Raw genomic sequence first — 26,635 nt, 5'->3', positions numbered from 1 at the left:
TTCTAATTCGATCATTCCTCCTGCATTCATTAGCTATTAGGGAACTTTCAAAAGAAGCAGTTAGTATCTGAGTATTGGCTTAGTTAACAAGAGAGCATATTTCTTAATTCAGTGTTAGAGCCAAGTTGTATATTAGAAACTATTTATGCATTTCACATCCTCAATTTGTGGGAAACTATTCACAGTTTTGAAAAAGTGAGTTCATCTGCAAATTCTGTTTTGATCATTTGACCATACCTTACTGCTCATATATTATGAATACTTTAATTACATGTTGTTTTTTAACATTTTGAATTATCAGGCTGGACGATGATTATCTTTTGGGAAGTTTCCCATGGATAGAGATTATCTTTTTGACAATGGTCATTGTTTCAGTGATTTAAGAACATACACAAAAACCACGTCTGAATGAGTACAAATAATTTTCATACTATTTAAAAATTGACATCAAAATTATGTAAGTGAAATCTCATCTGTTTGTGGGATAAACACAGCACCATGGTTTATGTTTGGATATGTAATTATTTATAGAAAATACTATGCTAATGTAGTTTCTTTATGATAAATGTTATACCTTTACTTTGGTATTTGTGTGTGTGTGTGTGTGTGTGTGTGTGTGTGTGTGTGACACACACACACAAATTCGTTATTGTGTTTATTATCCCTTTAGCCCTGCCATTAAAAGTTTATTAAGGCTTTATGATAATGTTCCAGAAGATTTTGAGGAAAACTCCTATGACTTCAGTGTAGTGATTTTTGTTACTATGAGTTCCTGCCAAGGTGCTGTCCATATGTAAATACAGTAGATTTGTATGGATTTAGTCTTTTTTTTTTTTTTTTTTTTTTTTTAAAGTAGGCTGCATGCCCAGCGTGGGGCTTGAACTCATGACCCTGAGATCAAGAGTCAGATGCTCTTCTGACTGAGTCAGCCAGGCGCCTCTAATTAATCATTTTGTGATTGGATATTTAAATGACTTCTCCTCTTATATATAGCTTTATGAATAGTATTACAGTAAATATCTCAAATCTACAAGTCTTAGTGGGAATTTCTTTCTTAGGATAAATTCCCCAAAATGGGTTTACTGGATCAAAGGATGCTTGACTTTTGGTATTTGTCACAAAGTTGTTTTCATGTTTACTATGTTGTGGAAATGCAGAGCTCTGAGGATATTTAGCACCATGGTACTTTTAAAGAATATTTCTAAGTATATATGTTGTGTTTTTTTTTTTTTTTTAATGCTCTCTTATAGTTCAGGAAAATCCTTAAAACAGGTCAACCAAATTTTTTATTTATTTTTATTATTTTATTTTTTTTTTTTAACGTTTATTTATTTTTGAGACAGAGAGAGACAAAGCATGAATGGGGGAGGGTCAGAGAGAGGGAGACACAGAATCTGAAACAGGCTCCAGGCTCTGAGCTGTCAGCACAGAGCCCAGTGCAGGGCTTGAACTCACGGACCACGAGATCATGACCTGAGCCGAAGTCGGCCGCTTAACCAACTGAGCCACGCAGGCGCCCCCAAATTTTTTTTAAAAAGTAACTGTTACCTTCTTTTTAAAATTACTTTTAGTATAAGCAGCATTAGAAATGAGGATCTTGATGAAGAATTTCTGCTTTCTATCAAAAAGAATGAAATCTTGCCATTTGCAACCACTTGGGTGGAACTAGAGGGTATTATGCTAAGCAAAAGTAGTCAGAGAAAGATAAATATTATATGAATTCACCCATATGAGGATTTTAAGATACAAAACAGATGAACATAAGGGAAGGGAAGCAAAAGTAATATAAAAACAGGGAGGGGGACAAAACAGAAGAGACTCTTAAATATGGAGAACCAACAGAGGGTTGCTGGAGGGGTGGTGGGCTACAAGGGTAAGGGGCATTAAGGAATCCACACCTGAAATCATTGTTGCACCATATGCTAACTAATTTGGATGTAAATTAAAAAATAATTATTAATACAAAAATTGCCAAATGATCATTGCCAGTAATCACTGCTGCAGCTTCAATTTGAATCATGAAGTTATGCATTTGTGACTTGCTTACATGCTTGAACTTACCTGCTTCTGTGCTGAAAGTTTTTTTTTTTTTTATGCTTAACCATTAACTGCTCCAAAATAGCAAAGTTTTTACTATGCTCTTTAGCAGTATAGTCAGAGTTTACTCTAAATCTTTAAGTGGGAGTCTTTCTATTTTGGCCACAATATGTGCATATTACCTTAATAACAGTATTATAGATCAGGAGTTGCCAAAACTCCACTTCTTCCTTTCATGTAAGTTTTAAAGATTTTTTAAAGCAATTGATTTTGTAGAGCAGTCAAAGGCAGTTTGCTAATATCTATCCATTTTACATGCATTTACCCTTTTGTTGAGCATTTCTGTCTCCGGGGATGCATGCTGTAGAAATACTACCATGTATTTAGAGAGGATATATTGAAGGGTGTACAAGTGCAGTGATACCTTTAACAGTGAAAAATAGAAATAAATGTCCCCTGGGGCGCCTGGGTAGCTCAGTCAGTTGAGCATCTTGATTTTGGCTCAGGTTATGATCCCAGGGTCTTGGATTGAACCTCATGTCAGGCTCCCCACTGAGCGTGGAGCCTGCTTAAGGTATATATTTTCTCTCTCTCTCTCTCTCTCTCTCTCTCTTTCTTTCTCTTCCTCTTTGCCCTTCTCTCTCTCTCTCTCTCTCTCTCTCTCTTTTCTTTCTCTTCCTCTTTGCCCTTCTCTCTCTCTCTCTCTCTCTCTCTCTAAAATAAAAAATAAGTTAAAAAAAAATCCAAATATCCACAAATAGGGAAATTGTTAAATAAACCATATACATTTATATAATGAAGTAAGCAGTTATTACCAAAAATAGGGTAGATACACATTGTCACTGAAAGATGGACAAAGCAAATTGTGAAAAAACAAATGGTATATTAGAAACAATTTAGAGGGAGATACATGGCATCCTAAGGTTTGTGTTTGAGGTTTTAAGTTTGAAGGTTTGAGGTTCGAAGACATGGTCTTTCACTTTCTTATGTACTTACATATTTAAGTTTTATGCAATGAGAATGTGTTGATTTTAAATTTAAAAGACGTTTCTTTTTTAAAAGAAGGAGGAAATTTTTAAAATAACACCATAGACATTAGGTGAGTATTGATTTTCAAAGTATTTGGAACATTTTGGAGGCTCTTCTTCTGTAATTTCCTCCAGAACCGTGGAACAACCTCAGTTTGTGCCTCCTTCTCTACTGGTTCTAGAATCCTGGATCTCACGGCAGCAGCCACTTAGAGCTAAATTGAGACTTTGTGCAGGGGAGTGAGTTGGGGGTGGGTGGGAAGAGTATGTCAAGAAGCTGTCAACTATAGAAATAAGACAACTAGAGTGTAACTGCATTAAGAAGTCTTTAAACCATGAAGAGTGCAAACAGTACTAACTTCTAAGGGCAAGTTTTGGATAAGAGGTAGGATAAGGGGTATCATGAAAAAATCATCTCAAATGGTGGCCACGGTAAGAATAAAGGCACAGAAACAAATCATGTTTTGTGTGTGCCAGGGAGAAATTAATTTCATTGTGAATTAGCCTCAGGAAGTAGTTTCACTGCTACATTGATCAATAAATAGGTATTACCAGGAATAAGGTTCAGGAGGATTGATATGAGTAAAGAAGTTGGCAAAGTGATATATGTAAAATGCTAGGCCAGAGAGCTCACAGGTCAATCACAGTGCATGAGTTGTTAGTCTCAGTTGTATCAGTTGTTGGTCAGGTTATCGTCACTTAACCATTATGGACCAGAACTGCTGATCTTACTCTACCACAGGTTGCTGCTTCTATTTTTTCATAAGTAAATCTTGGTTCATTGTGAGGTTTCTTATTTCTTAACTTTGCTGATACTTTCCAAGGCTTCATTACATCTTGGCACACTAACACATACATACAGTTTTGAACATCGAAATGTATATTTCACATTCACATTCGGGGCCACATGGATTCATTGTGTTCTTGGTTCTGTTTAAATTATTTCTACTACTTTTCTCCACCCCTGTGCCTAGTGTCCCTGGTGCCATTGAGTATTCAAATAATGTTTACTCTCTGATAACCTTTTTAATGTTTGTTTATTTTTGAGAGAGAGAGAGACAGAGAGACAGAGTGAGAACGGGGGAGGGGCAGAGAGAGAGGGAGACACATAATTTGAAGCAGGCTCCAGGCTATGAGCTGTCAGCACAGAGCCCAATGTGGGGCTCAAACCCACGAACTGTGAGATCATGACCCAAGTCAAAGTGGGATCCTTAACCACCTGAGCCACCCAGGTGCCCCTCTGATAATTTTTTTTTTTTTAATGATAGGGAAACTATTTGAATTTGGGAGGTGAGACATTTATGTATTTATGTATTTATTTAAGGATTATTTTAAATTTTTTTTAATGTTTATTTATTTTTGGAGAGAGAGAGACAGAGCATGAGCAGGGGAGGGACAGAGAGAGAGGGAGACACAGAATCTGAAGCAGGCTCCAGGCTCTGAGCTGTCAGCACAGAGCCAGACGCGGGGCTCATCCTCACAGACATAGAGATCATGACCTGAGCTGAAGTCAGACGCTCAACCAACTGAGCCACTCAGGCGCCCGGAGACATTGATTTTTTAAAAAAGTCTGGTTAAGATACAGAACCTAGATAGGATAGATCTTATCCACAGGTGTCTACCTACTATAAAAAGACATTTGTATAGCAATAAAATAAATGCTTATAATTTTAAATTGATTGAACAGAACAAAAATGAATGGAATTCTCTTTGATGCAACTTTTCCCCCTCCAGACCAGAATCCGTAGAAGCTAGCCCTGTGGTAGTTGAGAAATCCAACAGTTATCCCCACCAGTTGTATACCAGCAGCTCGCATCATTCACACAGTTACATCGGTTTGCCCTATGCGGTAAGTGTCAAACGTTTCTCTGGAAGGGTATTTTTTATACCTAGAGACTGAAAGTAGATGTTTGTAGTAATTGTGCCTAAAAAGAAAACATTTAAAAATCCATACTTATATTATCTAAGCAATTAGGTATATAATGTATAGTTTAATTTTTTATTGCTCTAACTATATTTATTCAAAGGATTAAAATTCTATTAGAGGTATTCCCTAGAAGTTTTGCTATTACTATTATTATTATTATTTTGCATTTTATGCTATTAATAGTGTGGTATTCTAATTCTTTACCTCCTCTATAAAAAAGCCAGAGATAGAACTGTATTGTACTACCTACTGTTGGTTCTAAATTATATAATAATTTTATTGTAAATTATATAATTACCATTTTTTGAGCACTTATGTGCCAGGCTTTGTGCTAAACTTTTTTTTTTTTTTTTTGCATGCTCATAGTGAGGGAGGGACAGAGAGAGAAAGGGAGGGAGAGAATCCCAAGCAGGCTCTGCACTGTCAGCACAGAACCATGAGATTATGACCTGAATCGAGATCAAGAGTCAGATGCTTGAACGACTGAGCTACCCAGGTCCCCCCTGCTAAACATTTTTACATATATTATCTCATTTGATCTTCAAAACCAACCTCATGAGATGGGCATAATTTTCATCCCCATTTCGTAGCTGAGAAAATGAGGCTTACCTAAATTAACTTGTTCAGTGTTGCATAGCTAATAAGAGGCAGAGGTTACATTGAAACAGTTGAAGAACTGGACATATTGGTGATATTATCCAGATACAATTGTGAGGGATTTTTGCCACTGGGACCAGCATAAAAACCAATTCCTAAAAAATCTTCTGTTATATACTTAATAATGATAATATGTCTTTTGTGGTTGTTTTTGTTATTCTTTAGCCTCCACATTCCACATTCCTGAGGTTATTTTTTTTTTACCCTTCACATTGTGTGCCTGCCTCTATCTTGAAGGTGGAGCTCTATGTCCATAGGACTGTGAGGATGTCTTTTGATTAGGGAGGTGAGGGCATGGAGTTTAAGGGAAGTCATTGTGCAGGTGACTGAGGTAGACTGACATTTTCACTTACTAGTATGGTTTAATTTATAGCTTTCCCAAGTTGTTATTTTAAAGGTATTAAGGAAGAAATAGGCCAACTTCATATTTCTTGAATATTCAAATTAAGGACTGAATTTTATTTTACTTAGTTTATATTGTTGCTGAAATTATATATATTGTGCTGTATTTGTGTTCATTTATCCAGGACCATAATTATGGTGCTCGTCCTCCTCCAACACCTCCGGCTTCCCCTCCTCCATCAGTTCTTATTAGCAAAAATGAAGTAGGCATATTTACCACTCCTAACTTTGATGAAACTTCCAGTGCTACTACAATCAGCACATCTGAGGATGGAAGTTATGGTACTGATGTAACCAGGTGCATATGTGGTTTTACACATGATGATGGATACATGATCTGTTGTGACAAATGCAGGTAAAATATTTTACACCATTAGTTTACTTTTCTTGAATGCTGCTAACCTTTGATTGTTAACCTTGGAAAAGATAAAGTCACTTTTGAAGGAATTGATGAATGTGGTTTTTAAGTGAGACTTCTGCTGTTATCAGTGCAGTTTATTTTGTTCCTAGAAAAAGCCCCTATGGGAAAGAAGCTCTCTTAGAGTTTATCAGAAATCATTGTTAATTGCATAATAGGCATTCAGTTCTGAACTTTATTCATGTAGGATCACATCTCTGTTTTTGCTCATTCAGTAATAATACAACTACATACAGTGGTAGACAAGATAGAAAAATGAGCCCTGTGAATTTCCTTTGGAGTTATTTGTGTTGTGTAGTCACTGTGATTTTCCAGTTTGGGGGAATTATACATTTTGATTGATGTTTGTTTGACCTGACTCTCTCACCTCCTTTTGACTTGAACCTTGCAGCACTCTGGAGTCTCCTTGAACCAGAACCACAGTCTCCCCTCCCCCAACCCTGGTTCAACCACCAAGAAAGGCCTCCTCCCCTAGAGAAGGTGTGATTGGGACAGAAAGTGGGGTTTTATTTTTTTGTTTTTTTGGGGGGTGAGGGAGTTGGGGAGGATGGAGAGGGAATAGGATTTCAGCCTGAAAGTTACTGAGTCCGTCCCCTGCACAGAGTGGGAAGCAGAGTATTTAAGCAGTGCACTGTAGTGGGTAAGAAAGTTTGGTAGCTTTACACAATTTCCTGGGTCATATCTTTATGGCATAGCTTCATTATTTGATTTGAAATAGTATAGCATATACCCATATTTGAACGTGAGTGTAAAAATACATCTTAGAGCCAAATATAAATTACTTTGCATTATTTGTAATATTGTTCTCATTTATTAGGTGGTTAGGAGTTGGATGTTATTGATATAAACATGCATGTAGGGTTATATTTTAAAAAGATGATTTACCTTTGCCAAAAAGGGGGAAAATTAGTCTTAATTTGGAAGGTGAAATTTGATATTTTTATGTCAAAATGTGAAGTTTTGAGTAAATTTTTATAAAAATATATTGTGATACCTTTCACATTTAAAAATAAATACTCATTATCTGTGACATATCATTACTATGAACAATCACTTCAGTAAATTTACTCAGGAGGTAAATTAAAAAACTAAAAAAATATCTTCATTGATAAATTCTTTTCTTTATTATTTTTTTAAATAACTATCTGATAGAAAATCTCAGTTCATATTTTAACTGATCACATAATATAGCTTTCTCTTAGCTGATCTTGTCTAATGTGATAAATTATATACATTTGGCAGCGTTTTCATTTTAATGCATAATATGAATATTGTTTTCTTTCTATTTAATTACAGTGATCTAGATATAATACAGAATTATCTCTGTTAGAAAATAGTGAAATAGTCCTTAGGGTTTATACTATCTACAAATTCTTAAAGGACCAGTTCACAGTTTTTGGATTGTTCAGAGTGTTTGCTTCTCAGCAACTGCTGTTTATGAATCTATTTTTTGTGGTTTTATTTTTCTACTGCTTAATCTGTAAAATATTGTACAACTTAATGTTTTTTCCTTTCTTCTTGTTCTGTATTGCCTCTATGTATTTCCATGTACCTACTGCCTATAATCTCCTCTTTCAAGTTTGGCATCTAGATCCCTGATCATTTATTCATTTTCTAGTTTGGTCTCTTCTGTTGTCTGCATGACATTACTACTTACCACCCAAATTTAATTTAGTTTGTTATTCTAGCCCTCCTGTCTGGTGTTCTGCTTTTCTTACTTTTCTCCCCACATCTTTGATATATATTCCATTACCTTCCACTTTCTACCAGTTCTTTTCCCAACATCCTCAGTTAAGTGAAGAGCAATACAATAGCAGGTAAATCAGTAGGGATATATTAGAAGTTGCTGACTATTATGTAAAAAGTAATTAAGACTATTTTTAGGAACAGGTGTGTGTGTGTAGTGTGTGTGTGTGTGTGTGTGTGTGTGTGTGTACATGCACACATATATATATATCTGGACCAATTAAAATCTTGGCAACAAAATACAATAATAGTAATAAATTGAAAAGTTGCCTCATGCTGGTCCATGTATTCCATAAGAATAATTTGAGGACAGAATAGGTTTAATCCCTACCTTCATAGAATATATCTTGGATTCTTTATATCTTCCCTTCCACATTCTAGTTCTGTCCTTTAACGCAAGTTTGGAATGTTGGAAAATCCTCTTAATTGTTTTTTCTACTTTCATTTTCTTCTTTGAATTCAAACACTTTATATCATCAAAACACATCTAGTTTTACATGTTGCTAGTTGGAGGAAATCTACACACATCCTGATGTTCCAACTCCTATATAATCTGACTGTACCATACTAACCCAATTCTACCTCCTCTGTATTTCTCAAAGTGAAAATTCCCCTTCATATAGTTTAACTGTCTTCTGTCCATTGCTCGTCATATCTGTCTACTTGAGAAAAAACTGCTATGATGATATCTTTTCTTCCTAACTCTCAAATGAGGTTTTATTCAAGTCCATCATTCTCCAGGGTGCTTTTCCCCATTAACTTCAAGGAGTGTGGACATCTTCACTTTGTGACTTTTGATAATATTTGTAATGTATACCTTTCACATTTTAAAGTTACATTTGCTTCAGAAATATCTATATATCTATATTTTGTCCTCTTTGCATCTCAAAGTTTTATCTCCCCAAGGACATATTTCTGTGAATTCCTCACAGCACCTTTTACAGTGTTAAACACAAAGTGGGCACTTACTAAGTGATAGTCAAGTAGAATATCAGGTCTTAATTTATGGATGATTCTATGAACATTTTATATTTTGCTTTTTTTTTTTTTTAAGCGTTTGGCAACATATTGACTGCATGGGGATTGACAGGCAGCATATTCCTGATACATACTTATGTGAACGTTGTCAGCCTAGGTAAGTTGTGCATACTTATAAGATTGCCAGTAAATACACTGAAATAATCTTTAGTTATTATAAGTTTATGTATGAATTCTGGATTAAACAATTAATGGATTACTATGTTTCATCAATTCTAAGATATACTTTTAATTTTCATATTTATTTTATTTTATTTTTTTGTATTTTGACATCTATAAAATCAGGAAGAATGTTTTCATTGATAATATGTCATGGTTTACTTTGTAGCATTTTTCTTTTACTTTATCAATAATGCATAAAATAATAGCGCATCTTTTAAGTGACGGCATTTTTTTTTTCACTGAAATGCACTATGTTCAACAGTTACTAGAAGAACATTTCCTTAGCTAATAAAGAATTTTGTAGGTCTATACAATCATTCCATCACCCTGCTTCAACAATTTTCAACAATCTTTTTCATTTATACTGTCATGTGTTTCTTTTCTCCTTCACCTATTTTAATGCAAATTCCAGATATATTTCATTCATATATATCTCTGTGTATTTCAGTATACAGTACACTAAAACCTTGGATTGCAAGTAACTTGTTATGTGAGTGTTGTGCAAGACAAGTGAACATTTATTTCTAATAAATTTTAACTGGATAAACTAGTGATGTCTTGCAATGTGAGTAGTACATGATGTTGTATGTCACATGATCACAATTGAGCCAGTGGTTCTTGAAATTCCTTTTGATATACAAGTTCTCTGGATTACAAGCATGTTTCCAGAATGAATTATGCTCACAAACCAAGGTTTTACTATATATGTATATGTATTTAAACATGCATATACATGTATAAATATATACACATTTAAATACATGTATAATTATGTATATTTATTAAATATATGTATAATTTGTAAAAGAATTAAAAAAAAAAACAAAACCATTATTGTATATGCAACAAAATGTATTATCCAGTCGCTGTTAGAATATTGATTGGTTAATATACATCTATTCAGTCTCTAGTCATCTAAACCTCCTTTCATTACTCCACTAACTTTGGCCTCTCCTTTGCAGTGTGTTTCTTTAAGGAACTGAATTGTTTATCCCGATTTGTTTGCTAATTGCATTATCGTGATATAACAAGTTACTCTGTCCTTTGTATTTCTGTAAATAAGTGTGTGATCAGATTATAGGTTCAGTTTTTGTTGAAGTTTATTTATTTTGAGAGAGATAGCAAGCGCCCAGAAAGAGCATGAGCAGGGGTGGGGGTTTGGGGGTAGGGGGCAGAGAGAGAAGAAGAGAGAATCCCAAACAGGCTCCATGCTGACAGTGTGGGGCTTTGAACCTATCATGTGGAGCTTGAACCCATGAATCATGAGATCATGACCTAAGCTGAAATCAAGAATTGGATGCTTAACTGACTTAGCCACCTAGGCACTGGTCAAATTTTTTTTTTTTTTTTTTTTTTTTTTTTTTTTTTTTTTTTTTTTTTTGGTAAGAATATTGTAAGAATATTTCATAGACTGCTTCATCAGGTGACACATCATATCTGGTTGTCTCTACGATAGGACCTATTGGTAGTCATTATTTAGACCCATTAATTTATTAGGGGTTGCAAGTTAGGGCCATGTTAATATATATTTTTTTAATGCTTTTTTAATTTTTGGAAGAGTGTGAGTAGGGGAGCGACAGAGAGTGAGAAAAAGACTCCAAAGCAGGCTCTAGGCTCTGAGCTGTCAGCACAGAGCCCGATGCAGGGCTCGAACTCATGAACTCAATGCGAGATCATGATCTGAGCCGAAGTCAGACGCTTAACTGACTGAGCCACCTAAGTGCCCCAATGCTATGTTAATCTTATTGCTTATGAATTATTAGCTCAACTATGTCTATAGAAACAAACTTTCCCATATTAACTGTTTAGTTCTTTTAAGGTATATAGTTGACCCTTGAACAGCGTAGTTATGATCTGTGCAAGCCCACTTATATTTGGGTTTTTTTGATATAGTACTGTAAGTTAATTTTTTATGACTTTGTTTTTTTATTTTTTCAAAATGTTTACTTTTGAGAGAGAAAGAGAGAGACCACAAGTGGGGAAGGGGCAGAGAGAGAGGGAGACATGAAATCCGAAGTAGGCTCCAGGCTCTGCACTGTCAGCACAGAGCCTGACGTGGGGCTCAGAGTCATGAACCATGAGATCATAACCTGAGCCAAAGTTAGATGCTTAACTGACTAAGTCACCCAGATGCCCCTTTTTATGACTTTCTTAATTATGTTTTTCTGTGGCTCACTAATACATAATACATACGCACACATGTATTCACTAATACGTATGCATACCAAATATGTGTTAATCAACTGTTTATGTTATCAGTAGGCTTATAGTTTTAATTTTTTGGAAAGTCAAAAGTTATATGTGAATTTTTGGCTGCAAGTGTCATTATGAACTCAGCTATTTAAACATAATGGATGTCAGTCTGCTGCAGTTATTATTCGTATTGATATTTAAATTTTGTCTAGTTTTCGTCGGTGGAAACTTGACAACTTGACTCTTGAGCCCTTTTGACAGTATCCTAGTGGTACTTGATAAGTGTTCGTGCTGTCTGGTATAACAAGATGTCTCAAGCTTGTATTATACTTCTGTGCCCCTGAGGATTGGTTTTCAGGACTAGAATCTGAGCTAGCATGCTCTTTCTACTGGAATGGTTACTGTTCCTAGGTCTTTTTGGTAGACAAAGCTAGGAAATATGTTTTGTGTGTTTATTTTTAAGATAAAATACATGAGTTTATGCAGATAATTGCAGTTTAAATTTAGGAATACAAGGTTTTCATCTAGTCTTTTCTATATACTGTTTATATCTCCTTTGATCTTCGTTCTCAACAACAGACAGTAACATAATTAGAATTTTACCAGTTTACTCAGTTGCTTTATTTCATAGAAAAATGCAAGAATCTCAGAGTAACAATACCAATGACTAGTACCAACAATATGATTATGTAAAGGTTTATTTTTATTTATTTATTAAAAAATTTTTTTTAATGTTTTTATTTATTTTTGAGACAGAAAGGGACAGAACATGAGCAGGAGGTGGGCAGAGAGAGAGGGAGACACAGAATCTGAAGCAGGCTCCAGGCTCTGAGCGGTCAGCTCAGAGCCTGACACGGGGCTCAGACTCACAGACTGTGAGATCATGACCTGAGCCGAAGTCGGACGCCCAACTGACTGAGCCGCCCAGGCGCCCCTATTTATTTATTTTTAAAGTAATTTCTACACCCAACTTAGGGCTTGGACTCATGACCCTGAGATGAAGAGTCGCATGCTCTACTGACCGAGCCAAGCAGGTACCCCTATGTAAAACAGGTTAGAACTTTTTTTCCCCTTAAGATATGTTCCACAAGGAACGTATGGTTGTGTTTAAAGTCCCTTAAAAGAATTTCACTGTGTGGTTAAAACACCAGCTGGATGCACACTTACACACTTACGTTGATGAGATTCTTTTATTTTTGATTTTTTTTTAATATTTATTTTTGAGAGAGAGAGAGAGAGAGAGAGAGCAAGCTTGCAGGGGAAGGGCAGAGAGAGAGGGAGAGGGAGACAGAGAATCTCAAGGCTCTGTGCTGACAGAGTCGTGGGATTCAAACTTAGGAATTGCAAGATCATGACCTAAGCCAAAATCAAGAGTCAGACATTTCACTGACTGAGCCATCCAGGTACCCCTTATTTTTTAAAATTAAACTTTTAATTTTGAGTTAGAGTGTCACATAAATAGTTAGGAAATAATAAAGATTCTGTGTGTCTTTTACCCAGTTCCCCCCAGTGGTAACATGTTGCAAAACTATTAATGCAGTATTATAGCTAGAATATTTAGTTGGTCTAGTCTAGATACAAAACATTTCCATGGCCAGTATCCATCACATTGCTTTTTCAGCTGCATCCACCTCCCACCTTTTCCACCTCTCCCATCTCCCCCATTCCTGGCCTTTGGCAACTCTGTTGCTATAATCTGTACTCCATGACTATAATTTTCTCATTTCAAGAATGTTATATAAATGGAATCAATACAGTATGTGACCTTGGGGTGGGCTTTTTTTTACTCAGCATGATTCTCTGGAGAGCCAGCCAGTTTTTGCATATATCAGTCTTCCTTCCTTCCTTCCTCCCTTCCTCCCTTCCCTCCCTTCTTTCTTTCTTTCTATGCTTGTTTATTTTGAGAGAGAGAGAGAGTGGGGGAGGGGCAGAGAGAGGGGGACAGAGGATCCCAAGTGGGCTCTGTTCTGACAGCAGACAGTCCAATATGGGTCTTGAACTCACAAACTGTGAGATCATGACCTGAACAGAAGTTAGACGCCTAACCGACTGAGCTACCCAGGTGCCCCGATATTTCATTCTTTCTTATTGCTATGTAGTGTTCTATGATATATATGTATCACAGTTTATTTAACCATTCACTTGTTGGAGGACATTTTTTGGCTATTACAGAAAAGTTGCTATGAACATCTGTGTACAGGTTTTGGTATGAATGTAAGTTTATTTTCTTTGGGATAAATTCCCAAGAGTGCAATTGCTCAGTCACATGGTAGTTGTGTTTAGTTTTTTAAAAAAATTATCCAGCTATATTGCAGAGCAGTTGTACCATTTTATATTCCTACCAGAAATGTAGGAGGAATCTAGTTATTTTTAGGATTGCTTTTTATACTTTGTTTTTATAATTATATACTTACATGATTATGTAAGAAGTAGTCCCATTATTTTGAGGTTAAATTTTAAAACAAAGTATATTCAGATAAGTTGAACTTTCTATCCCTGGAGTAACATAAAAAATAGATTATTCTTTCCATTGTTTCCTTATTAGAAACAGGTGTGTATATACATCTTTGTATTCCTTTCTTATTTAGGTAAGCGCTAGTATATTACAGAGTTTTGCCACATTTTCTTTTTTCTCTTAAAAATATCTGCTAAAGATCACTTCATAGAAGTATATAGAAATTGGCTCATTTTTTTCTGTTGCTTCAAGGTGCTTCATCTTTTTCATGGAATAGTTTATTCAACCAGTCCCATTAGAGTGGACATTGTTTCCAGTCTTTTGTAATTGCAAATAGAAGTAGGCGTGTTCAGTAAAAGGGTAAATGTATAATATATGCATAAAATTTTTGTCAGATATTGCTGAATTCTCCAATACGAGCTGTACAGTTTTGAATTCCTACCAGTGATGGATAAGCATGCCTGTTTCCCCAGGGCTTACAATAGTGTCTGACAGACTTGGATTTTTCCCAGTTTAACTAGATTCAAAATGGTAATCTGAATGTTACACTTTGCATTGCTTTTTTATGAGTGAGGTTTTACTATGTGATTTTGTTTTACTTTATGATAGTTACTAGCCTTTTGCCAGATAGTTTTTGCTGGGGTAAATATCTTTTGATAAATTCAGTTAAGAACTGGTTTAAAACTGGTCATTAGGGAGGGTAGTTTATTGAGTGATACCTACTTATTATTCTGTGATAATCAGTAATGTTAGTTATAGTTATATGTCCTAGTAGACATTAAGACAAGTCTGTTACTGAATTGTAGATATTTTAGTCTAGAGCCCTTATTCTCTCATCTAAGAAAAATATCTAGTCTTATTTGACCTATAGGCTAATAGGTTTCAACAGTGAAAATGTTGGTGGGAAATATAAAACAGTTACTATGGATGATGTAGTTCATGTGTGGGCAGTTAATGAAATATTTTACTTTTTTCTTTAAGTTTTTATTTAAATTCCAGTTAAGATCCAGTGTTCTGTTCATTTCAGATATATTATGTATTTAACATGTCCATACAACACCCAGTGCTCATCACAAGTGCACTTTTTAGTCCCCATCCCCTATTTAATCCATCCCCCCACACCCACCTCCCCTCTAGTGTATTTTTAATTGTTAAAAGTTCAGTGTTTATTATTATTTCAAAAGTGGAAATAATTTTAGTCTGGTAATAATGCAAATAGATCCTAAATCAGTGGTGTGCTTTTAAGAAATTTATTTTGGTTATTGTAAACATTTTTTTTTTTTCAGACTTTTTGCTCTAAAATTTTTAAATTTTTGATGTTTATTTTTGAGAGAGAGAGAGATACTGAGCATGAGTGGGGGAGGGGCAGAGAGTGAGGGAGACACAGAATCCGAAGCAGGCTCTGGGCTCTGAGCTGTCAGTATAGAGCCCAACGCGAGGCTTGAACTCACAAACTGTGAGATCATAATTTGAGCCCAAGTCCACTTATCCGACTGAGCCATCCAGGTGCCCCCAGACATTTTGCTTTAAACATTCAATTTGGAAAAAAAAAAAAAAGGTACTAGCTTCCTAAGTAAAAAGTTATTTTCTTAAAAGCACAACAGTGTCACTTACCTGGCATCTACTGCTAATTATGCTAGATCAAATCTAAAGCAAGGGAAAAAATACACATATTTTATACTGTTTGTTTTTCAGTAAGAACATTAGAGAAATTGTAAAGTTTATCACATTTAAAATCAGTCTGCTTTATATCTAAATTTATGAAAGTTTGATGAATAATCATGTTAATATTTTAATGCAGGAGTTTGGATAAAGAGAGGGCAGTGCTACTACAGCGCCGGAAAAGGGAAAATATGTCAGGTGGGTGAAGAGGATCTATGCTAAATTAAAATTAGTGTGATTGAGAAAATGAGTGGTCTGCATGTTTCAGTTGGATATAAACACCTTACCAGTCAATGTTGGTTGTACATACAACTTACAGTCTCAGGTATAGATTTTAAGTAGTCTTTTTATAGAATGTACTTATTTTAGAAAATGTGGAAATTAAAAAAAAGAAAAAAGAAAAAAAAAAGAAAATGTGGAAATTAGAGGAAAATAAAAATTTTAAATCCTCATTTTTGTACAAAGGTAACAGCTTTAAAGAAGTATTAAAATATGTTGGTTTTTCAGAGAGATGGTGATCCATTAATCATATGGAATAGCATTTCATTTTGAGGAATAGATTTTAGCAGTATAACTGTGCTACAACTTTTATTTTGGCTTACATTATGACAACACCAGTACAACTGGTTTTGAATAATCATAGTTTACTGAACTGTTTGATGAACATTTAGGTTGTTTCCAGTGTTTTTTGTTTTGTTTCGTTTCATTTTTGTTACTACAAATAGTACTGTTAATGAAACCCTCCCGGACAAGTTTTTTCGTGGGTTTTTTTTGTGTTTTTTTTTTTTATTTTTGTATTTTTGTTCATTTTATCTTTGGACACACACCTAGAAAAAAGTTTATTAGGTGAAAGAGTAAGTATATGTAGAATTTTGTTAGATATGGTTAAATTTCCCTTCATAGGGAATTCATAGGGAATTTTGAATTTTGAATTTTGAATTACCACTGGCTATTTATGCCCTTTTCCCATAGTCACACTACCTCAGTGTGTTGTCAGACTTTTGTATTCTTTCTAATTTAATGTATGAGAAAAGGTATTTGTAGTATGCATTTAAATGTATCTTATATGAGTGAACTGAGGAAGTAGAAAAAAGTTCATTCTTCAGAATGATGGGAGATACAGCAGCTTGTCTTGTAGAATGCTGTTTGATTTTTCATTTTGTTCAAGATAGTATTACAAGTATAGTAATTTTTATTTTGCCTTGGAAGATGGTGATACCAGTGCAACTGAGAGTGGTGATGAGGTTCCTGTGGAATTATATACTGCATTTCAGCATACCCCAACATCGATTACTTTAACTGCTTCAAGAGTTTCCAAGGTTAATGATAAAAGAAGGAAAAAAAGTGGGGAGAAAGAACAAAACATTTCAAAGTGTAAAAAAGTAAGTTTTTCCTTTTTTTAGATATGTAGATAGGAAGTTATGGGAACTGAGTTTTACAGGAAAGGCAGGTGAGTAATGGATGGTAGCTAGAAAAGGTTGCAGAATCTAAGTTTTTTAAAATTCATTTTACAATTTTAATATGTTTTAAAGATTGAAGTGTAATAGATAAATGTTGGCATACTGATTTGAAATCACTAATGAGACTAGTCATAGAAAGGCAAAAGCTAAAATAAAATAGAAAAAAATTGCTGTTTTAGACAAAAAATAACAATCCTAAATTTTTAATAGCTTATGAACAAGGTAAAAGAGCATATGATAATTGTGAATAATTGTTTATAGTTGTTCTTCTCTGAATCGTATGTAATCATTTTAATAAACTTCCATATTTAATGAATTTCTTATCACGTAGACTTCTTTTACTTAAGTCTTATGTGATGAATTATCCCAAGGATTTAATGGCACAAAACCATTTCTAAGCCACTTTTTCACTAAATTTATTATTATTGGTCCTGAAGATTTTTCTCTTATAAGGAAAAAAAAATACTTTTCACGAGAACTATATTGCTATTATAGAGTGAAATTATTCCTAGATATAAAATCAGGTTTTTCCAAAGAAAGCATTTTTTTTTCCTTGAGTAATTCTTCAAGATATTATTTGGTTATTTAATAGGCAGCAGGTACTTTTCAGTTTCTCATTTCACCACCATTTAAGCTTGACTGTAGCAGTCTTCACAGATGAGGTCCCTCTCCAGTTCTGCTACACTTTTTCCTGTATATTATCCATTCTTATAATCAAATTCTATCTGCACTTTCTGGGTGGTTTTTGTTTATTTATTTTTTTAAAGTAAGCTCTGTATCCAACATGGGGTTTGAACTCATGACCCTGAGATCAAAAGTCATATGCCCTACCCACTGAGCCTGCCAAGTGTCCCACCAGGTGTCATCTTTGGTTATGCTGTTCTCTTCACCATTTAGGATATTCTCATCTCTGTCTTTTAAACCCTTATTATACTCTCAAGTACTGCTTCCTCCATGAAACTTGCTTTTCTCCTATCAAAATATGATCATCTTTCTTTGCATCTCATTATGGCACTTGAACCTTTTATTATAGCACTATATTGTCTTCTTTCATTGTTATGTCCCTTATTTCAGATTGTAATTTACACAAAGAGAGAGAGAGATTGTCTATTAAATGCCTTTTATAATTTAGGAATTCACATATTATAGGTATTGACATACCTTTTTCATATCATGCTTTCAAATTAGGCTTTCCTGTTTATTGTTACTTGGAAATTGTATCCTTGCATATTTGTTTTAGGTCATTTGGTTTAACAAATCTATTTTTTGAATAAAGCATAGATTTTGCACTTTTTCTGGGGGGAATTACTTGTCCCTATTTAAAATGAATCAGTCCTGGGTCTTGGAGTGTGACATAGTTTTTTCAGAATATTGCTGTGTGTTTAAAAAGAGATTTTTCTCTTATGTTGTTAGTAAAAATTGACAAGGATTAGAAAAAAAAAAAATCAAGGAACTGGGTATAAAAGATATGGTTTTCCCACTTAGATCTTGCCCACTGTTAAGGTTTTACTATTATTTGAGGGGTGACATGTAGTATATATATAAAACAAAAGAATATATACAGTTCTGCCTTTTTTTTTTTTTCAGCCTATTGTTATGGCTAATTGTTAAAAAGTTTGAAAGGAGGTTACAATAGATGTTCTGGGTAGAGGACAGTTTTTATTTTATTTTTATTTTATTTGTTTATTTTTGAGACAGAAAGCGTGAGCAGGGGAGGGGCAGAGAGAGAGGGAGACACAGAATCCGAAACAGATTCCAGGCTCTGAGCTGTCAGCACAGAGCCTGACGTTGGGCTCAAACCCACGAACCGTGAGATCTTGACCTGAGCTGGAGTTAGATGCTTGCTTAACTGACTGAGCCACCCAGGCACTCCAGATTTTTTTCCTGTCTGGTTCTGTCTGTTTTTAAGTAATCTCTATACTCAGTGTGGGGCTCAAACCCACAACCCCGAGATCAAGAGTTGCATGCTCCACCGACTGAGCCAGCCAGGTGTCTCTTTCATGTTTCTTTAGTACCAGGATTGTATTCCTTTCAGTTGTTCATCTGTCTGGGTACATTCCTTCTCCAAAGTCCACCTAGCTCTTTGCCCATGTTTTATGTGACGTTTCACTGCCTTGTTTTTGCTGTTAGTAAATCTTGCTGACTTCCAACATATAGTCTACACAACAAACTTAACACATATATTTGGGTCTATGTTGGTTACTCTAGGTTTATGTTTGTTAGTCTCCCTGGAGACTTTTTGGGTGAAGTGGTGAGGAAGATAGGAATTAAATGTTAGATACCACTTTGGGACCTGGCAGAGTAGTGGGCTGTCACTAAATTATTTATTAAATAAATACAACTCTATTTGCCACAGTGCTTATTACTCAAATGCTCCTCTGTGCTCAAATATCACTTACTAGTTGACTACGAGAATTGAAGTAAATAACTTTATCACTCCCCAGACTTGTATCATGACTTAAATAAAATTACTATAATATTGTTAATACCCTTCCAATTTTAATCAGATATTTTCCCATGGTTGTAATAATTGAGCACACAAAAAATTTGAGATTTTTTCTAGCAGTATCATATACATATTCTCTTGTTCTTACATAGCCTGCATTATGGTTTTTGTTGTTATTGTTGTTGTTAATTTGACTATCGTTGACATACATTGTTACTTTGGTTTTAGATATACAAAGTCTGCATTCTATTTTTAATAGTAAAATAGTATGCTAGTAGGTGACTTTCCTTACTTAAACATTCACCCGGTTCTGGCTATATTTGCCAAGTTTTTTATTATTATGAGACTTCAATAAAATGCTTTACTGAACTGATTGATTATATCCAGTTTAAAAGAAAAGAAAACTAACTCAAATTTCATGTTATTTTAGGCCTTTCGTGAAGGATCTCGGAAGTCATCAAGAGTTAAGGTAAACAGGGGCACCTGGGTGGCTCAGTTAAGCATCTGACTCTTGATTTTGGCTCGGGTCATGATCTCACAGTCATGAGATTGAGCCCTGTGTGGAGCTCTGTGCTAAGCATGGAGCCTACTTGGGATTCTTTATCCCTCCTTCTCTCTCTCTCTCTCTCTCTCTGTACCTCCCTGCTTTCTCTCTCTCTCTCTCTCTCAAAATAAATAAACATTAAAAAAAAATTTTTTAAGAGTTAAGGTAAATACATTAATTTTTTTTTTTTTAAATACATTAAATTTAAGTCCTTGTTCCAACTATCAGTTTTTCAGGAGCTTACTAAGTGGTTGCTTGTCCAAAACCTTTACTTTATGTTCTCTTCATTGCGTATCATCTCATTGCTTATTATCTTTACCAAAAGTGACACCGTAGAGAATCCTAATTAGATTACTATGCCTCTCTTGGAGTTTATTAACACTGTTAAATCATTAAGTAAAAGGAGGTATATAAGTAATTCCTATTATCAAAATTTTGGATAATCTGAATTTCAGTAGATTATTGCATTCCATATCTCCATACCACTTTGTATAGTGGATATATGAATGCAAAATCACATTTAGAATTTGAAATTTTTCTTTTTTCTTTTTTTTTTTTTTTTCATAGTTGGGGTTCTAGTGATTTAGTCAAGTCAGTTGTTATAAAATACTATAAAATCACCATGGAGGTATACAAAGTAGTCACTTGTACCTTGAATTAGCCTATATCCTCAATTTTGTAGATGCCCTGATTTCTGAGAGAGGCAAGGCTCCTCAGCTCTGCCTCCTGCTAAAAGATAGGTATTGGATCACAGAGGTCAGCTGTATAGACTTACTACAGCTTTCTAGGCTGTGTGGTTAAAGGCTAATGGGTTTCTTAAGTTGTCAGATATTAAAATAGTACGTGGGAAGCATGTTACAGTGTATCTTTTGTGCATAACAATTATTCATTATTTCACATTCTTGGAAAACAAATAATTAAACAGCTGTCCAGTGATGATTACTGCATACGTTTGTAGTTCTTTCTCAAGAAAATATGTAGTGTCACTCAACACACAGCAAGCCCAGTTTCATAAAATGTTCTTTATATGTTAAAGTTGGGGATTATATACTTACTATATATTAAACTTGGATTTATGGGACATTATCTGACACAATACAATCTGAAAAAGGTTTTGGATTAAGCTGGTGGAAACTGTTGATACTCTAAAGTTTTCCTTTCTTCCTTATTTATCCAGTCATTCCAATAGTAAGTTTAATGAAGAAGGAATAGTTTACTTAGGTGAAATATTTTCATTTATTTTGTAAAGAGATGAGGAAGTAAAATTTTAAAAATGCTTTGTGCATCTTTAAAGATATCTTTCCCTTAACTAAAAGATACCTCTTTAAGATTGTAACAGTTTCAGTTAGTAATTCAATAGTATTTATAGGTTAAAGAGATATGGAAGAACTATCAAATATATACCAGATAAGTAGAGGGCTTGGGTAGAGGAGGACAGAAAAGAAAGACAAATTTTTAAAAATGGATTTCTTTAATAAAGCTGAGGAAAGCCTTAATATGTAGTATTTCATATTTGTATAAAAATTTATTATCTCATGGTCATTATAATGTGGAATATGTAAGTACAGAAAATACCAGTTAATACAAATAAACCTACTCCTATCAAGTAGTTGAACAACTTACTACAGTTTGTTTCATTGTAGAAAAGAATGATACTTTTTGTAATAAAAATTATATGGCAGGTGGACAGATGGTAAATTTTAGTGTTACTGTACATGTATACATGTCTAACAGGATATATAAGGATCTTTATGAATTCTATATGTGATTTTCAAATTTTAGTTAGGTTATACATATAGAAATAATCTGTTTTCTCACCAGGGTATTCAGTGTTGTAGAAATTGGTAAATAGCATTTACAACAAATTGAAATGTCATGTGTTAAAACGAATTATAAACCTGAATTATGCTAATGAAACATGTTTTTGTTATCTGCATTACTTGATTTTCATCCTGAGATTGCAAATAAGAATTGTTGTGGGTGTCCACATTTTAATACATTTTTAAAATGTGTGGTCATTGTGCCTATCTGTAAATTGCATTCCAGCGAGAAAAGTGTTCCTTGTTTGTTCTGTAACAGATTGAGAGAGGCTGTAACTTTTTGTATGTGGCACTTAGCGTTCTTATCTTACAGGTTTTTAATAGGAGGTATGGATGAAGAGCAAGCATTTAAGTTTATAAGTCCTTGCTGTCATTATGATCCTTGAATTTAGGCTATGGACCATTTTGGGTCATTTCACATCCTATTAGACATTTTGTTCTCATGTCATATTTATCATGTGGACAATTATAGATCTTGGAATTATACTAAATTAAGATGTCAAAGTGTGTTTTTTAATAAAACATGTTAAAATTGCATTCTATCAGAACTGAGTATAAAGTAGATACTGGCAGTCTGTAAAATAAAAACATTTTCATATGCTATCTTTTTTTGAATCATTAGTTGACAATAACTCCGAAGTTTTGGGTGTTTGCAGTTTTGTCAGTGGCCTTAATTTGGCTACAGTGGTGTCAGTGAAGCTTGAATTTATGCTGTTCAACATAACTTGGCCTCTTTAGTTTTCTAACTCTTTATCTGGCGTGCAGTATAAAAATGTAGTATGCTGATCATTTATGGTCTGTTTTTTCCTAGGACCAACTTAGAAAGCCTAACATTATTGCTACTTTGTGTTATGTTCTTTTATATAGATTACTGTGTGTGTGTGTGTGTGTGTGTGTGTGTGTGTGTGTGTGTAAATACTTAGAAGTCCAGATATTAATGCTTAGTTTGCTGTGATTTTAGGGTTCAGCTCCAGAGATTGATCCTTCATCTGATGGTTCAAATTTTGGATGGGAGACAAAAATCAAAGCGTGGATGGATCGATACGAAGAGGCAAATAGTAACCAATATAGTGAGGGTGTTCAGAGGGAGGCACAAAGAATAGCTCTGAGATTAGGCAATGGAAATGACAAAAAAGAGATAAATAAATCAGATTTGAATACCAACAATTTGCTCTTCAAACCTCCTGTAGAGGTAAATATATCATTTGCCTAAAAATTATGAAACAAAGACCTTTTTCTAATGTATATCTTAACTGGTTAGACTGAAAGCAGTTAGGTTTAACTAATCTGAACATTTCTCTTATTTTAGAGCCATATACAAAAAAATAAGAAAATTCTGAAATCCGCAAAAGATTTGCCTCCTGATGCACTTATCATTGAGTACAGAGGGAAGTTTATGCTAAGAGAACAGTTTGAAGCAAATGGATATTTCTTTAAGAGGTATATTCATTTATTTTACTAGTTACCTGTTGTTAAGTATTGATTTTTTGGCTGTTTGCCAAGATGCTGTGTGTTCATAAGCCTTTTGTTTTTCTAAGTTATCATTTTAATACTTTTAAAACTGTGGTACAGTTGAACAGTGACTAATGATAACTTTTGAACTATAGTAAAATATGACAAAAAGCAGATGTATTTCTGTCTCTTACCCATCTCTCTTACTGACATTTTTACAACAGTTTACTTCAAAGATAAACAGCAGTATATAGGTGGACGTTAATTTAAAACTATGATTACATAAGATTATAAGGAGTGAAGCCCTTTTGCATCCAGGACCTTACCTAGTTCCTTATAACATAATTGCTAGAACCTGAAAACACCATTGGTGATCACAGGCAAAACCCCTTCCTCTTTATAACAGATGTTGGATTTGGTCTTACATTATTGCTACCACTTTCACCTCCTCCTTTCTTGGTTCTAGAATGGCACTGGAGCCCTCTTCTATATATTTTTTGGGGGCATTTGATATGACCCCTTGCTTCCCGGAGGTCAGGAAATATGTTTGTATCTTTAGGGAGATAAGTCTATATGGTTATTAAAAGTATTTGTTGTTTATAACTTGAATTTTTAAGATTTGAAAGATATACAAATCTTGTACATAGCAAATTTGATCTGAAACAGTGCTAGAAATCAAAACTTAAATGTACTAGGCGATTAGGATTTTAAAGGTATCCAATTATGAATTCTCCTGTAAAGGCAGTAGTCACTCCCTTTTTATCTCATAAATTTGAATTTCTACCTTCAATTAATTACCTTTAATTTAGGTAAGGTTACTGGAGCAGGTAAAAATCTCATTAGCATGAACTAGCCCTTAACGAATGGGTTCTGGTATTAGACTGCCTATGTTCAAGTCTTGGCTTCACTATTTACTTTGAATCTTTTAGAAGTTTCTTAACATGTTAATGGTTTATAATGCATTTCTTTCTTTGTAGACCATATCCTTTTGTTTTATTTTATTCTAAATTTCACGGGCTAGAAATGTGTGTTGATGCAAGGACTTTTGGGAATGAGGCTCGGTTCATTAGGCGTTCTTGTACACCCAATGCAGAGGTAAGCTTCTAAAAATCTTTTCAGGAGGCAAGGGTTTCAGGGGATGCATGGAATTGAGTATTAAACACAAGTCTGGTAGCCCTAAACTTTTTAACCATTGATGTGTTTTATATTCCTCAGCGTGTTTTCATTGCAAAAAATTAGGTGGTAATGGGCTGTGAGGTCTTAAAAATTGCTTTGCACACTGAAGAAATTGTGATGTTCTTTGTAAGAAGAAATATTAGATTTTTGTTTATTTCTGAAGCTCTACTTATGGGTCAAATATAAGATCTGATTGGATCAAGGTAGATGACAAAACTGAAAGCTAAAGTAGATTTTATATGTGCTACTACAAAATTTTTTATAAAACTGTGTTTTAATTTGGAGCATAAATTTTGGAGCATGTTTCCGGGGTTTTTTTACATGCCAAAATAAACATTTTTAATTTATAGCTATTATAGTTGAGTTTAGGTTTTGAAGCCAGACTTAATAGATTCATGTCTTCTTTTTGACTTACTAGCTTTGTAACCTGGTCTGTGTTCTATAAAAAGTGGTTATGAGGACTCAATGGAGTAAATACATATGAAGTACCTAGAACAGTGTCTGTCATAGAAAAGTGTGGTGTTAACTGTTCCATTACTGATTATTGTATTTCATCAAATCGAGGGTGTCATCATTTACAAAACTCCCAATTTCAGAGATACTCAGGGGTAAAAAAAAATAGGCATTGTAGAATTGATGAAGTGTCATGTTTTTTCTTCTTTTTTTAGTATTTGCTTTTTAATGCTACATGGTGGGCCGTAGAGTTTGCATCACTATGCTTCCGTCCAGTTGAAAACCACCGATTTATAGTTACAAGTCTTGAACTGCATATTTTCCATGTTGTACTTAGGAATTACTTTGAAAATTTTTCAAAATTGCAGGATGGGATACTTCTAAAGGTAGAAAAAGTTCATAAAAATATAAAATTATTTTTTAACTAACAGGTGAGGCATGAAATTGAAGATGGAACCATACATCTTTACATTTATTCTATACAGACTATTCCAAAAGGAACTGAAATTACTATTGCCTTTGATTTTGACTATGGGAATTGGTAAGTTCAAGTCTATGTATATGTTAATCTGTTTTGCAGTAGTTCCTTAATGTCCTCCTAAAAATTTATGTATTTGCATTACTTTCATAGCTTTTCATTTGTATTTATCATGAGGCAATTAAAAAATCATAGCCCTAATTCAGCCATACAACACTGACCTTGTTTATGTGAGAATTTTCTCTTTCTGGTATTTTAGGGGGTACAATGTTAGTGATATAATTAATTTGGCTGATCAGTGTGAATGGGTAATTGAACGTTTTGCCCCTCAAAACAAAGAAATTCAGGGTACATGGGTGGCTCTAACAGTTAAGCATCCAACTCTTGATTTGGGCTCAGGTCATGATCTCACGGTTCTGTTCTTGAGAGTGAGCCCCGTGTTGGGCTCTGCGCTGACAGTGCTGAGCGTGCTTGGGACTTCCTCTTTCTCTCTCAAAACAAATAAACTTAAAAAAAACAAAAAACAAAAGCAACAGAAATTGTGCCAAGTTTTCTTGCAGTAAAAGTGTTTGTTGGAGTACTGTAAGGAAGTTCTGAGAACCGCTGTTCTGAAACACTAGGGAAGAAAGTTAAAGTTAATTCTGACTATAAAAGCGTCCATTTAAATTTTATATATTTATACATAATACAAAATTATACAAATATAATACAAATATAATACAAAATTATAATCTGTATCATTTTGCATTCATCTTCTCTCATTCGTTACTTTGATATTTAGTTCTGTTGTTAGGTGTGGCTCTAGTTCATTTATTTTCACTGTTGATGGCATTTATCCATTCCACTATTGGTGGACCTTTAGATTTACCAAAAGTGCTCCTGTGGCTTTTTGAACACGTCTTTGTGGGTACATGTTCTCTCTGTGGTACGGAATTAGGGGTGTACTTGCTGGGTTGTAGAGTGTGCACAGCCTCAGTTTTCACCAGACATAGGTTAATTTTTAATTTGAGTATAATTGACATATAATGTTATATTAGAAAACACTAATTCTAAAAGATATGTGCACCCCTATGTTTATTGC

The 26,635-nt window shown here is 34.3% G+C and overlaps 2 protein-coding genes across 4 annotated transcripts in view; one reads left to right on the top strand and one right to left on the bottom strand.

Annotated features, from left to right (window-relative positions):
- SRPK2 (SRSF protein kinase 2) overlaps window positions 1-26,635 on the bottom strand; it is a 389,837-nt gene that overhangs the window by 83,962 nt on the left and 279,240 nt on the right. The window lies entirely within an intron of this gene.
- Window positions 1-26,635, top strand: part of KMT2E (lysine methyltransferase 2E (inactive)) — a 99,464-nt gene that overhangs the window by 49,037 nt on the left and 23,792 nt on the right. For 2 of the 3 annotated variants that reach the window (XM_049642809.1, XM_049642810.1), the window contains 10 exons: window positions 4,800-4,914; window positions 6,177-6,406; window positions 9,270-9,350; window positions 15,865-15,923; window positions 16,935-17,107; window positions 20,062-20,100; window positions 22,957-23,187; window positions 23,305-23,435; window positions 24,425-24,542; window positions 25,508-25,617. In XM_049642809.1, coding sequence (XP_049498766.1) covers window positions 4,800-4,914; window positions 6,177-6,406; window positions 9,270-9,350; window positions 15,865-15,923; window positions 16,935-17,107; window positions 20,062-20,100; window positions 22,957-23,187; window positions 23,305-23,435; window positions 24,425-24,542; window positions 25,508-25,617 — 1,287 coding nt within the window. The remainder of the gene's footprint in view (window positions 1-4,799; window positions 4,915-6,176; window positions 6,407-9,269; window positions 9,351-15,864; window positions 15,924-16,934; window positions 17,108-20,061; window positions 20,101-22,956; window positions 23,188-23,304; window positions 23,436-24,424; window positions 24,543-25,507; window positions 25,618-26,635) is intronic. The other variant, XM_049642811.1, reaches the window with a different exon arrangement.

The sequence above is a fragment of the Panthera uncia genome, chromosome A2, assembly GCF_023721935.1.
Source record: "Panthera uncia isolate 11264 chromosome A2, Puncia_PCG_1.0, whole genome shotgun sequence".
NCBI lineage: Eukaryota > Metazoa > Chordata > Mammalia > Carnivora > Felidae > Panthera > Panthera uncia.
Note: the sequence above shows the minus strand (reverse complement) of the source record. Positions and strands in the feature narration are given on the sequence as shown.